A 12979-nucleotide genomic window follows, 5' to 3' on the forward strand; every position below is an offset into this window, starting at 1 on the left:
CATTCGTACCTTTTCTCTCCCTAAGAAAACGACCAACGCACACATTCTCATTTCTAATCATAGAGTTAAGGGGGGGAGAAGTACAGATTTTTGGATGCGGGGACCCATAATCAGGGTGAACTGACATTTGTCGTCAACCGGGATATATTTTTCCGTCATCTCCTACTTATTGAGTGCAGTTTGTTTACGTTTCGGCACCCGAAAAAATTTTGATAAAAATATCAATTAAAACTGAGTTTCATAATTGAATTACATTTGTGAAGGCTAGAAATAAGTAGTACAACGAAAAATCCGATGTTTCGTGGAGAATATTGCTCGTTTTGTTCGCGTTTGTGTTTCGGTTTGTTTACGTTTTGTCCAGCTGTCGGCTTGTTTTCGTTTTGAATTGACATTTGAAAAGAGCTAGCGCGACGTCGCGGTTTTCGCTGTTTCTACACTAGCGCGATTTGTGCGACATTTTTTTTGTACGGAGTTTTGCCGCCTGTCAGGCGACGTCGCGTTTTGTGACGAGACGTCGCGCTGTAGTGTGGACCACGAGTGAAAGCGAAGAATGGAGAATGTAAAATGTATGTATGTTCGGTGTGTTCGCGCGTCTGCCGCACGTTTTTTTCATTCATTTGTTTTGTTTATGTTCCGTTCTACCATTCGAAGCAGCGAACAGTCGGAAAGAAAACTACACGAAGTTTCAAAAATGCATGATATAAATTCCAAAATATCTCTTTTGGGGTTTTTCGTAGCTAAACACAATCCGAAGACATAATGTTAACCTGAAAAGGATCTTTTCAACTCAGGTCATAACTACTAAATCGCTTTACAACTGATGGAGTTTTGAACGATCAAAGATCAATGATTTTGAATGCATTTTCAACATTGCCATATGTTTCCTACCAAACAACAACTGGTAGGAAGATGTCTTCTTGGACAAATATGGTAGCTACGAGGAGATACCACGCGTTTGACAAGTTTTTTGAAAAATTCGATCACAGTTCAACATCAATGAAAATAACAAGCGCTTACGCCGTGGTGTAAAACATAAGCATTTGTAACAAGAGCAAGGTTCAACAAATACACAATCGAGTCATTTATAATATTTACAAGTTAGCATGAAAGTAATGTTGATGCATTTAAAATTCCGACGACCGCGTTGAATTTTCAATCCAACCACGCATCCAACCTCGTTTTCAATCAACAAACAAACAAATCACAACTTTTCCATTGCATCGGGCTCAAGTAGTGCCAGGCTCAAAGCACCTTTTATGAATGCGCAATCAAACTATGTGCATTTCCTGTGCTTAAAGGTAAGATACGGTATAACGGTATAACGGTATTATTTTTCCGGCCTCGAGCACTCCTCTCGCGTAGATGCTACATCAGATATTGCAATATGTTTTGCAACAGTGTCACCAACACTGAATAATTGAATGCATGCCAACGTTTTGTCCAAAGACTTCATGTTTTCAATAATCCACTCGATCGATTTTCATAATACAATCGCATCACTAGACGAACTCCAATATTACAATAAGGCCATGTAATATCAAAACCCAAGCATTTGTGTTCCTAGGAAACTTACAAAGTAACGATAATTTGTCCGGTAGTGATCTTTTTTCTATCGGCGCGTGCAGTTGCTACAGCAATACAAGCGAATGTTTTGCAACAGCATTAACCACGTCGAGTAAACAAACGCAATTGAACAATAATATTTTGAAATATATTTTTATAAATAAAATTACATTAGCTTGACAAAATCTTTTCTCTTTAAGATTGGCATCACCTGCTTGAAGCCATCATAATACAGTAAAAAATAACAATATAGATATGTTGCAAATTGCTAACGTTTGGAGAGGAAACCGTGTGAGTGAAAAGTCATGTTGGGATCAAAACTAGCGTAAACGCTCTGATTTCCTCAAATGACAAGCTAGGCTGAAAAATCCGATCCAAAGCCGATTTCTGCATTAAACACATGGCAACATGGGGGTGCTGGGTGGCAGGAGAAAAGAAAATACTGTGAAATATCTTGTAAATACCGTTATCATTACCCGATCTATCCGGTCTGTTAAATTTTGGAAGCTAAGTATGAATAAAAGTTCCTTCTGGAAAAATCATAGCTTTGAAAATCGTTATCTTGCATTGCATCATATCCGCTGGTACATGGTATTCTCGTTTTCCTTTTTTCATAATGAACAGAACTTGTTACAATATAACCACCTTTGCATCGTTTTGCAACAATTTTACTCGAACAACACTAGAAGATGCCGAGCGGATGATTTTAATTTTTATGGTGTGTGTTTGCCTTCACATCACAGTGGTGTGACCGACCGAGTGGTAAAACGAGTGTTGGATTTTGTTTTGAATGGTTTGTGCAATTTTTGCAATCGCACCTATTTATACATTTGGGTTGTATTTACGGGCAGAAGGAAGGGTCTGAGGGAATCTTCGTGGAACTTTAACAGTTGCGTTTTAAAAAGGGCTTGAAGTTTGTCCAAGACCGCACGCCGCTATCTACCACCGTTTGGGCGTAAGTGCCAAAAAACATGTTCCCATTGAATCCTACAAAAGTCATTGACATCAGTACACAATGAGATGACGCGCATTCGATTTCTTGAACAAAAATTTTTTGGTCAAAAAATATTTATATTTTTCGAATAAAAAATGACGACCATCAATTCAATACGTCCCTGATTGTCCCTTGACTACATCACCGACCGGGCGTCTCATACCCAAGATAATTTATCTTGCTTGTTTTTTTTAAAATTTCGTCCGTTTGGTGTGCGAACCTCATGCCCCAAACTCGTTAATATATATTGGGTACACAACGTGTTGGATTTCAGGTTGGCAATAGCCTACCTTGTTTCCAGTATTTCTTTCAGATTCAATCATGCCATTTCAAGGGTTCGGAACATACACGACGACGATGCAAGAGCGAACGAGACGGAAACTCATGTGCGGCAAGAGCCAACACCCCGCGAGTACACGTCCATTCAGCAGGAGCATCAACTGCCGACTGACCGACCCGACTCCGACCGCTGAGTGTGGGCGTACGCGCACACACCAGCGGAACGAAAGAGAAGAGATAGGCAAGGCAATAACCGATATGGGGAAAGCGTGGGAACTTTTTTTTGCCGTTTTGTTCGTGCCTTTTGCATACCGACCCCCAGTACCCGGGACAAAACGGGGTTTCTCAGCTCCTATAAGTATGCAACACGGTGTAATCGGTATCGCGGATCGAATGAATTTAGTCGTTTTTACTGGAAGACCGTGCAGAGAACCGGACAGACAACCGGCTTCCATTTTGTATGGAGAAATGTTCATTTTGTGTTACCAGGGTTTCTACTGGAAGACCGTGCAGAGAACCGGACAGACAACCGGCTTCCATTTTGTATCCCTGGTAACACTAAATGAACTTTTCTCCATACAAAATGGAAGCCGGTTGTCTGTCCGGTTCTCTGCACGGTCTTCCAGTAGAAACGACTAAATTCATTCGATCCGCGATACCGATTACACCGTGTTGCATACTTATAGGAGCTGAGAAACCCGGGTTTTGTCCCGGGTAATTGGGTCGGTATGCAAAAGGCACGCACAAAACGGCAAAAAAAAGTTCCCACGCTTTCCCCATATCGGTTATTGCCTTGCCTAACTCTTCTCTTTCGTTCCGCTGGTGTGTGCGCGTACGCCCACACTCAGCGGTCGGAGTCGGGTCGGTCAGTCGGCAGTTGATGCTCCTGCTGAATGGACGTGTACTCGGGGTGTTGGCGAGCAGCTCTTGCCGCACATGTGTTTCCGTCTCGTTCGCTCTCTTGCATCGTCGTCGTGTAGCGCTGTTGACGTCTCGAACCCTTGAAATGGCATGATTGAATCTGAAAGAAATACTGGAAACAAGGTAGGCTATTGCCAACCTGAAATCCAACACGTTGTGTACCCAATATATATCAACGAGTTTGAGACATGAGGTTCACACACCAAACGGACGAAATTTAAAAAAAACAAGCAAGATAAATTATCTTGGGTATGGAGACGCCCGGTCGGTGATGTAGTCAAGGGGCAATCAGGGACGTATTGAATTGATGGTCGTCATTTTTTATTCGAAAAATATAAATAGTTTTTGACCAAAAAATTTTTGTTCAAGAAATCGAATGCGCGTCATCTCATTGTGTACTGATGTCAATGACTTTTGTAGTATTCAATGGGAACATGTTTTTTGGTTCTTGCGCCCAAACGGTGGTAGATAGCGGCTTGCGGTCTTAGACAAACTTCAAGTCCTTTTTAAAACACAACTTTTAAAGTTCCACGAAGATTCCCTCAGAGACTTCCTTCTGCCCGTAAATACAACCCAAATGTATAAATAGGTGCCCTTGCAAAAATTGTCACAAACCATTCAAAACAAAATTCCTCACTCGTTTTATCACTCGGTCGGTCACACCACTGTGATGTGAAGGCAAACACACACTATAAAAATAAAATCATCCACTCGGAATCTTCTAGTGTTGTTGGAGTAAAATTGTTGCAAAACGATGCAAAGGTGGTTATAATGTAAAAAGTTCTGTTTATTATGAAAAAAAGGAAAACGATAATACCATGTACCAGCGGATGTGATGCAATGCAAGATAACGATTTTCAAAGCTATGATTTTTCCAAAAGGAACTTTTATTCATACTTAGCTTCCAAAATTTAACAGACCGGATAGATCGGGTAATGATAACGATATTTACTAGAATATTTCACAGTATTTCCTTTTCTCCTGCCACCCAGCACCCCCATGTTGCCATGTGTTTAATGCAGAAATCGGCTTCGGATCGGAGTTTTCAGCCTAGCTTGTCATTTGAGGAAATCAGAGCGTTTACGCTAGTTTTGATCCCAACATGACTTTTCACTCACACGGTTTCCTCTCCAAACGTTAGCAATTTGCAACATATCTATATTGTTATTTTTTACTGTATTATGATGGCTTCAAGCAGGTGATGCCAATCTTAAAGAGAAAAGATTTCGTCAAGCTAATGTAATTTTATTTATAAAAATATATTTCAAAATATTATTGTTCAATTGCATTTGTTTACTCGGCGTGGGTAATGCTGCTGCAAAACATACGCTTGTATTGCTGTAGCAACTGCACGCGCCGATAGAAAAAAGATCACTACCGGACAAATTATCGTTACTTTGTAAGTTTCCTAGGAACACAAATGCGTGGGTTTCGATATTACATGGCCTTATTGTAATATTGGAGTTCGTCTAGTGATGCGATTGTATTATGAAAATCGATCGAGTGGACTATTGAAAACATGAAGTCTTTGGACAAAACGTTGGCATGCATTCAATTATTCAGTGTTGGTGACAACATACAGCAATATCGGATGTAGCTTCTACGCGAGAGGAGTGATCGAGGTCGGAAAAATAATACCGTTATTTTGTACCTTTTCTTTAAGCACAGGAAATGCACATAGTTTGATTGCGCTTTGGTTCCACCCTACACAGAAAGTGCTTTGAGCTTGGCACTACTTGAGCTTGGTGTAACGGAAAAGTTGTGATTTGTTTGTTTGCTGATTGAGAGTGCGTGGTTGGATTAAAAATTCAACGCGGTCGTCGGGATTTTAAATTCAACAACTTTACTTTCATGGTAACACATAACTATGATAAATGGCTCGTTTGCCTTTGTTGTACTTTGTTTCCGTTACAAAAATTATGTTTTACACCACGGCGTATGCGTTTGTTATTTTCATTGATGTTGAACGGTGACCGATTTTTTCAAACAACTTGTCAAACGCGTGGTATCTCCTCGCAGCTACCATATTTGTCCAAGAAGACATCTTTCTACCAGTTGTTGTTTGGTAGGAAACATATGGCAATGTTGAAAATGCATTCAAAATCATTGATCTTTGATCGTTCAAAACTCCATCAGTTGTAAAGCGATTTAGGAGTTATGACCTGAGTTGAAAAGATCCTTTTCAGGTTAACATTATGTCTTCGGATTGTGTTTAGCTACGATAAACCCCAAAAGAGATATTTTGAAATTTATATCATGCATTTTTTAAGCTTCGTGTAGTTTTCTATCCGACTGTTCGCTGCATAGAATGGTAGAACGGACCATAAACAAAACAAATGCATGAAAAAAACGTGTGGCAGACGCGCGAACACACCGAACATACATACATTTTACGTTCTCCATTCTTCGCTCTCACATACAATTCGAATCGGTGATACCGTTTCCCATACAATTTCCATACGGAGTCCCTGCAGGTATGCAATTTTTAACGAGCGCTCGGTATAAAATCGAATCGGTTACATCGTTTCCCAACCGGAAATTTTGAACGCCGGCGGTGCGAGTGCGACGGCAAATTTGACTGGTGTATGCGTCACTTTCTGATCCACGGCGGAGGCGTGACCGGTTCGCGATCGAAACGGTTCTTGCTGGTGGGGTATGGAGAAAAGTTCATTTTGTGTTACCAGGGTTAGCTTACAACGCATCCAGTTGATTCGAACTCGCATCTCTATGCATGTGTTAACGGATCTACCACTACAAGAAAACAAAACAAGAACGTGAGAAGTGGGGATCGCTATCCGCGGCAGAGCATACCCCCTGGAACACTGCGCTTCGGGGCTGCCGCTGCATCCCCCGAAACACTGCGCCTTGTAAAACGCCGCTGGGTAAAAGCTGGATTCTTGCCAGTATATTCAGATTATATCCAGCTCGAGCCGAAGATAAAAACCGAAGTTGCCACGACAAAAACGAAAAATGGAGGCCCCTTTCGGGGCCCTACCTCTTTTTTTCTTCTCTTCCTTCTACACATTTTCATGTCTCGAGCTGTTACGCGGAATTGAACCGCGTTGTTTCCACTCCGGTCTCTGCGCACCTACCGCAAGACCGTCGCTCTTTGTTGAGAACGGTGTGCTAAAGGCCCAATATATATCTAGTGTGTAGTCGTTTGTATGGACTGTATGGGAATGCATCGGTATACGCTCAACCCGCTCTAGCCATTTAAACCTCTCGCGGAGCGAATTCATATGGCCACCGCGTTTGCTTTGCTCTTCATTTAGCGATCGCTTGCGCTGCGTACGTATGAATGAATGACCGCTCGCGCTGGGTATACCCGTACGGGTACCCGCACGTCCGCATTCGACCGCGCTGGGTATTCGACTGGTCTACGATTGCTCGCGCTGCGTTTTCGATCGCTCGCGCTGGGTCTTCGAAGACCCGATCGCGCAGGGCATTTAAACTTCGTATCGTATTGCAATGCGCATGCGCACTTTGATGACTTCACACCCCCGCTGACAGAAGTCCATATAAAAAAAACGGCTTTAAGTCGGCTTTTACTTGGCTTGTATACAGTCAAAGTATAAGCCAGAAGAGAATGCACGCTGTGACGTCATCGCTCTCTGTGCTTCCTCGCTCACGCTTCGCTTGCTCTCTGCTGTTTCTTCTCCCACCCCATTTCTTTCTTGTCAAATAAAAGCATGTGTTTTTGGTACCTTGTAAAATCGCGAGGATGACAATTTATTGAAACAATCCAATACAATACAATATTAATACAATATTTTACTGCTGATATTGTTTAAATACTTATCCGTTAGTTTTACCACGATCGCCATTCCATTCCTGGTGTTGGAGATAGCCCTTCATTCTGCTTCGAAGCCGCATCTTCGCCGTGGTCCAATTCGTACATCAGCTGCTGTTTGTGTCGCCCGACAATCACTTCTTTCACACTTCACTACTTGAATACACTTTTAACAATACAAAACTACACCTTTGAAGATGTTGAATCACGAATTTTGTTGAAGAACAACATCGGATAACATTTCCGGTGTTGTTTACAATCCTACACTGACTGCTTTGACAGATTCCCTCAAAGTTGACTTGCAACCGAGAGTGCACTTGGTGTACTAGAGCAAAACTGATCGCGTCCAAAAACTAACACCCAGAAAAGGGAGAAAGAAAATATTTTTTCGAATGTTGGAAAGGGATGACGTGATGAAATCGAGAGAGCGTAAGAGACTCTGCCAACGGGGACATGAGGGTTCGGCTAGCCAATCACAAAAATCGATTTTTCAGTTCGGATCGGCTGCCGCGGCAACAGATGGGCGCGGTAAGGAGAGATTTCTGGTGGTGGCGGGACGGGGGAATTTTTGCGTTGGTGTAAAAGAGACAAGGCTATCACCATCTCGCTCTTGCCCATTGAATTCCCTATCTCCACCCGAAGCTATGGCTGGTAGGGGACATGATTGAATCTGAAAGAAATACTGGAAACAAGGTAGGCTATTGCCAACCTGAAATCCAACACGTTGTGTACCCAATATATATCAACGAGTTTGGGACATGAGGTTCACACACCAAACGGACGAAATTAAAAAAAATACAAACAAGAAAAATTATCTTGGCTATGGAGACGCTCGGTCAGTGATGTAGTCAAGGTCCAATCAGTAACGTATTGAATTGATGGTCGTCATTTTTTTTCGAAAAATATATATTTTTTGACCAAACAATTGTTATTCTAGAAATCGAATGCGCGTCATCTCATTGTGTACTGATGTCAATGACTTTTGTGGGATTCAATGGGAACATGTTTTTTGGCTCTTGCGCCCATACGGTGGTAGATAGCGTCTTGCGGTCTTGGACAAACTTCAAGTACTTTTCAAAACGCAACTTTTTATGTTCCACGAAGATTCCCTCAGACCCTTCCTTCTGCCCGTAAATTCAACCCAAAAGTATAAATATGTGCCCCTGCAAAAATTGACTCAAACCATGCAAAACAAAATACAACACTCGTTTTACCATTCGGCCCGTCACACCACTGTGATGTGAAGGTAACACACACTATAAAAATCATCTGCTCGGAGTCTTATAGTGTTGTTTGATTAATAGTGTTGCAATACGATGGAAAGGTGGTTATAATGTAACAAGTTCTGTTTATGATGAAAAAAGCAAAACGATAATACCATTATTTTTCCTTCTCTCCTGCCACACAGCACCTCAATATTGCCATGCTTTTAATGCAGAAATCGGCTTCAGATCGGATTTTTCAGGATAGCTTGTCATTTGTTTGCTTTGCATTTGTTTATTAAAAACAAAAATAAGAAGGCAGAAGCTCGCGACCAGGTGCAACCAGCCCCGCGATAGAGAGGCCTAAAAACCAAGCTCGGAGCGATTGTATTATGAAAATCGATCGAGTGGATTATTGAAAACATGAAGTCTTTGGACAACACGTTGATGTGCAATCGTTTATTCAGTGTTGGTGACAATGTTGCAAAACATAGAGCAATATCGAATATAGCATCTACGCGAGAGGAGTGTTTAAGAGCGGACATGTAATACCGTTAATTTGTATATTTCCTTTAAGCACGAGCAATGCACAAAGTTTGATCCCGCATTGCTTCCGCCCTTCTCAGAAGGTGCGTTGAAGGAAGTGCGTGGTTGAATTTAAAATTTAACGCGGCCGTCGGGAATTTAAATTCGAAAACTTTACTTTCATGCTAACATATAAATATTATAAATGACTCGATTGTATCATTGTTGTACTTTGTTCCTGTTACAAACATTATGATTTACACCACAGCGTATGCGCTTGTTATTTTCATTTATGTTGAACTGTGATCGATTTTTTCAAACAACGTATCAAACGCATGGTATCTGCTCGCAGGTACCATCTTTGTCCAAGAAGACATCTTTCTGTCAGTTGTTGTTTGGTAGGAAACATATGGCAATGTTGAAAATGCATTCAAAATCATTGATCTTTGATCGTTCAAAACTCCATCAGTTGTAAAGCGATTTAGTAGTTATGACCTGAGTTGAAAAGATCCTTTTCAGGTTAACATTATGTCTTCGGATTGTGTTTAGCTACGAAAAACCCCAAAAGAGATATTTTGGAATTTATATCATGCATTTTTGAAACTTCGTGTAGTTTTCTTTCCGATTCTTCGCTGCATCGAATGGTAGAACGGAACATAAACAAAACAAATGTATGAAAAAAAACTGCGGCGGACGCGCGAACACAACGAACATGCATACATTTTACGTTCTCCATTCTTCGTTCTCACATACAATTCGATTCGGTGATACCGTTTCCCATACGATTTCCATACAGAGTCCCTGCAGGTATGCAATTTTTAGCGAGCGCTCGGTACAAAATCGAATCGGTTACATCTTTTCCAAACCGGAAATTTTCAACGCCGGCGGTGCGAGTGCGACGGCAAATTCGACTGGTGTATGCGTCACTCTCTAATCCACGGTGGAGGCGTGACCGGTTCGCGATCGAAACGGTTCTTGTTGGTAGGGTTAGCCTAAGAAACCGAGACAGCACCTTCCGGACGTAGTATTCCCGATCGCCGACGGCCAGATAACCGTGGCAGTGAGCAGCATCTTTGCAAATCTGCCTTCGTGTGCGCTCAAATTACGCAAAATTTTAGTTAAAACAGACACAATTACCACAACCGCAATAGCACTCCCCAACACAACGGTCGTTCTAAAAGCAAACAACATTAACCGGACTGTCAAAGGTTTCTTGTATTTTTCTTTTGACGATTTGTCAAAATGCTCTACAGTATTTGACCAGAGTATTACATTAGACCATGGTGTGTACATTCGACCTGCACCTCGAGGATTCCAATACCCGAGGCTAACAAAACACCCCAGAATGAAAAGAAAGCATATCAAGTTTGTTCAAGAAAGATGTTTTTATTATTCCACCACTTCCAAATGATGTCGTCGCCTCTCCACATGCGTTCTTTTCACATTTGGTAAGAAAACATAACGTTTTCACGTGCAATTTCGTCAAGTTATTTCACTTAAAATTTATCACTGTGTTCGCACTAAAACCCAAAACAACTATGATCGAGCTGTCAAGTTTCACTCGCAGCGCTCGCACGTGATCGCAGCGCTAGGAGAGGGAATGCAAATCGCGCCATACACACGCAAGTACATGTACCGTATGCGTGGTAATGTGCTCCGGAATAGTGTGGCGTTTTTAAAAAATGAATTGTGTCGCACTTCGCGAGCAAGTGTGGGATGTTACGGGGGTGCGGGGAGAAAAAGCATGAAATATTTCATAGGTTTTAATACATATTTTAATATTAAAACCATAGTTGCGTTGATTACAAGTGAACAAAGTTTTCCAGTGTTTATAAAGTGCAAAATTAATTGTGCCAAAATGTCCGATCTTGGAGTGGATTGAGTGAGTGGAAATAATGATTTTGTAATATTGAATTAGTGCTCAAGCTTTATTTTCCAGTGTCACAACAATTACATGCCGTTAATCCTTCGGATAGCACCGATTTGCCGTCTGAACCACAAGAGCATCAAGGAGAGGGATCCATTCATTCCGAAGATCCGAACTTAACGGATTATTTAGAATCGAGTGACGCTGAGACCTTTGGGTCTGAAGAAGACTATAAAAGTTTTGACTTGTTGCCCCTGCTTGTTTGTGTAAGGTATTGGGCTCTTTCAACAGGGCAAACAAAGCATTCCATAAACCTTGTGCTGCGCATATTAAATAGAACTGGAATGCGTTTCCCAACAACTGCTGAGACCCTATTAGAAAAAACTCCCAACCCAGCATCAGCGATTGTCAATATCGGAGGAGGACAGTTTTGGTTTAAAGGCATTCAAAAATGTTTGATAAACCAGTTCTGGTAAGTTTTTTTTATTATGCTTCTATATTTTACCATATGAAATATTTTCTTAAGCTATGATAATTTGTTTAATTTTGATTTTCATTACGACAGGCAAACCACACCGTCTTGCAGTCAGCTGTCGTTGAACGTATCAATTGATGGCCTGCCCCTTCATAAAAGCACCACCTTGCAGTATTGGCCGATATTATTCAATATTAATGAGCTACCCCGTGTGCCAGTGATGGCAGCGGGCATCTTTTATGGGTTGTCCAAACCTGAAAATATTGAGCAATATCTGCGTCCGTTGGTAGATGAGATTAATTTTCTCATTGAGCACGGAATCATCATCAACGGGAAAAAGTTGTCCGTCAAACTGCGAGCTATTATCGCCGACACTCCGGCCAGGTCGTTTGTTAAAGGTAAAAAATAAATATGGTATTAGTTGGTAAATACGAACTTGTTTTCTATTATCTTGTTACCTTTTTCAGGTACTGTTGGGCATACCGGCTACGCAGGATCCCCGGTGGCAAAATCATCATGCTTTCTCGTTTTGTCGGTATCAACTGTCAATTGGACAGAACGAGAAACCATGATGATTTTGCCACCAGGGATGTATGAAATGTGTTGTAGAAGGACAATACATTAGAGAAGGTCGTACGGTTGTGTTTCCAGGAGTAGGTGCACCAAAACGAACAGACAAGGGATTCAGAGAAAATGCGTACCCGAAACACTGCAAAATGATATCACCACTTTTAGATCTTAAGGATTTTGATATCATCAACGATGTGGTTGTTGCAGATCGTTTACATCTGATAGATCTTGGGGTCATGAAATGTTTGCTGATTGGGTGGCGTGACGGATCGCTGGGCAAAGTGCGTTGGTCAACTTCGCAATGTTCGCAGATTTCGTTAGGCGTTAGGCAATATTAAACTCCCTGCTGAAATCCATCGCCCACTGCGCCCTGTTGTTTATGCTGGGAAATGGAAAGTTTCGGAGTTTGCCTCGTTTTTGCACTACGCAAGCATTGTGGTGTTGAAAGAACATCTCCTCCAAGAATGTTACCAGCATTTTTTGTTGTTATTTTGTGCAGTAACAATTCTATCCTCGCGTGTATACCGTCCGATGTGGTCACTTGCCGGACTGATGCTCGAAAGATTTGTAACCCAATATAGCCATGTCTATGGAGAGCGTTACATAGGCAGCAACGTGCATAACCTGCAACATGTGTATGAAGAGGTGGCTCGTTTAGGTCCGCTTCCAACGCTATCCACTTATCCTTTTGAGAATGAGCTACAGCATCTCAAGCGTCAACTGCGAAGCGGCTACAAAAATCTGGAACAAACCATAAAACGGTTATCAGAACTAGATAAATTTCATATGTCTT

General features: G+C 41.6%; 1 protein-coding gene across 1 annotated transcript; it reads left to right on the top strand.

The window, feature by feature from the left end:
- Positions 1–11836: 11836 nt before the first annotated feature.
- Positions 11837–12524, top strand: LOC131259275 (uncharacterized). The gene is made up of 3 exons (XM_058260728.1): positions 11837–12014; positions 12084–12118; positions 12204–12524. The coding sequence occupies exons 1-3, from the start codon at positions 11837–11839 to the stop codon at positions 12522–12524; spliced, it is 534 nt and encodes a 177-aa protein (XP_058116711.1).
- The last annotated feature ends 455 nt before the right edge of the window (positions 12525–12979 follow it).

This window comes from Anopheles coustani, chromosome 3, assembly GCF_943734705.1.
Source record: "Anopheles coustani chromosome 3, idAnoCousDA_361_x.2, whole genome shotgun sequence".
Taxonomy (NCBI): domain Eukaryota; kingdom Metazoa; phylum Arthropoda; class Insecta; order Diptera; family Culicidae; genus Anopheles; species Anopheles coustani.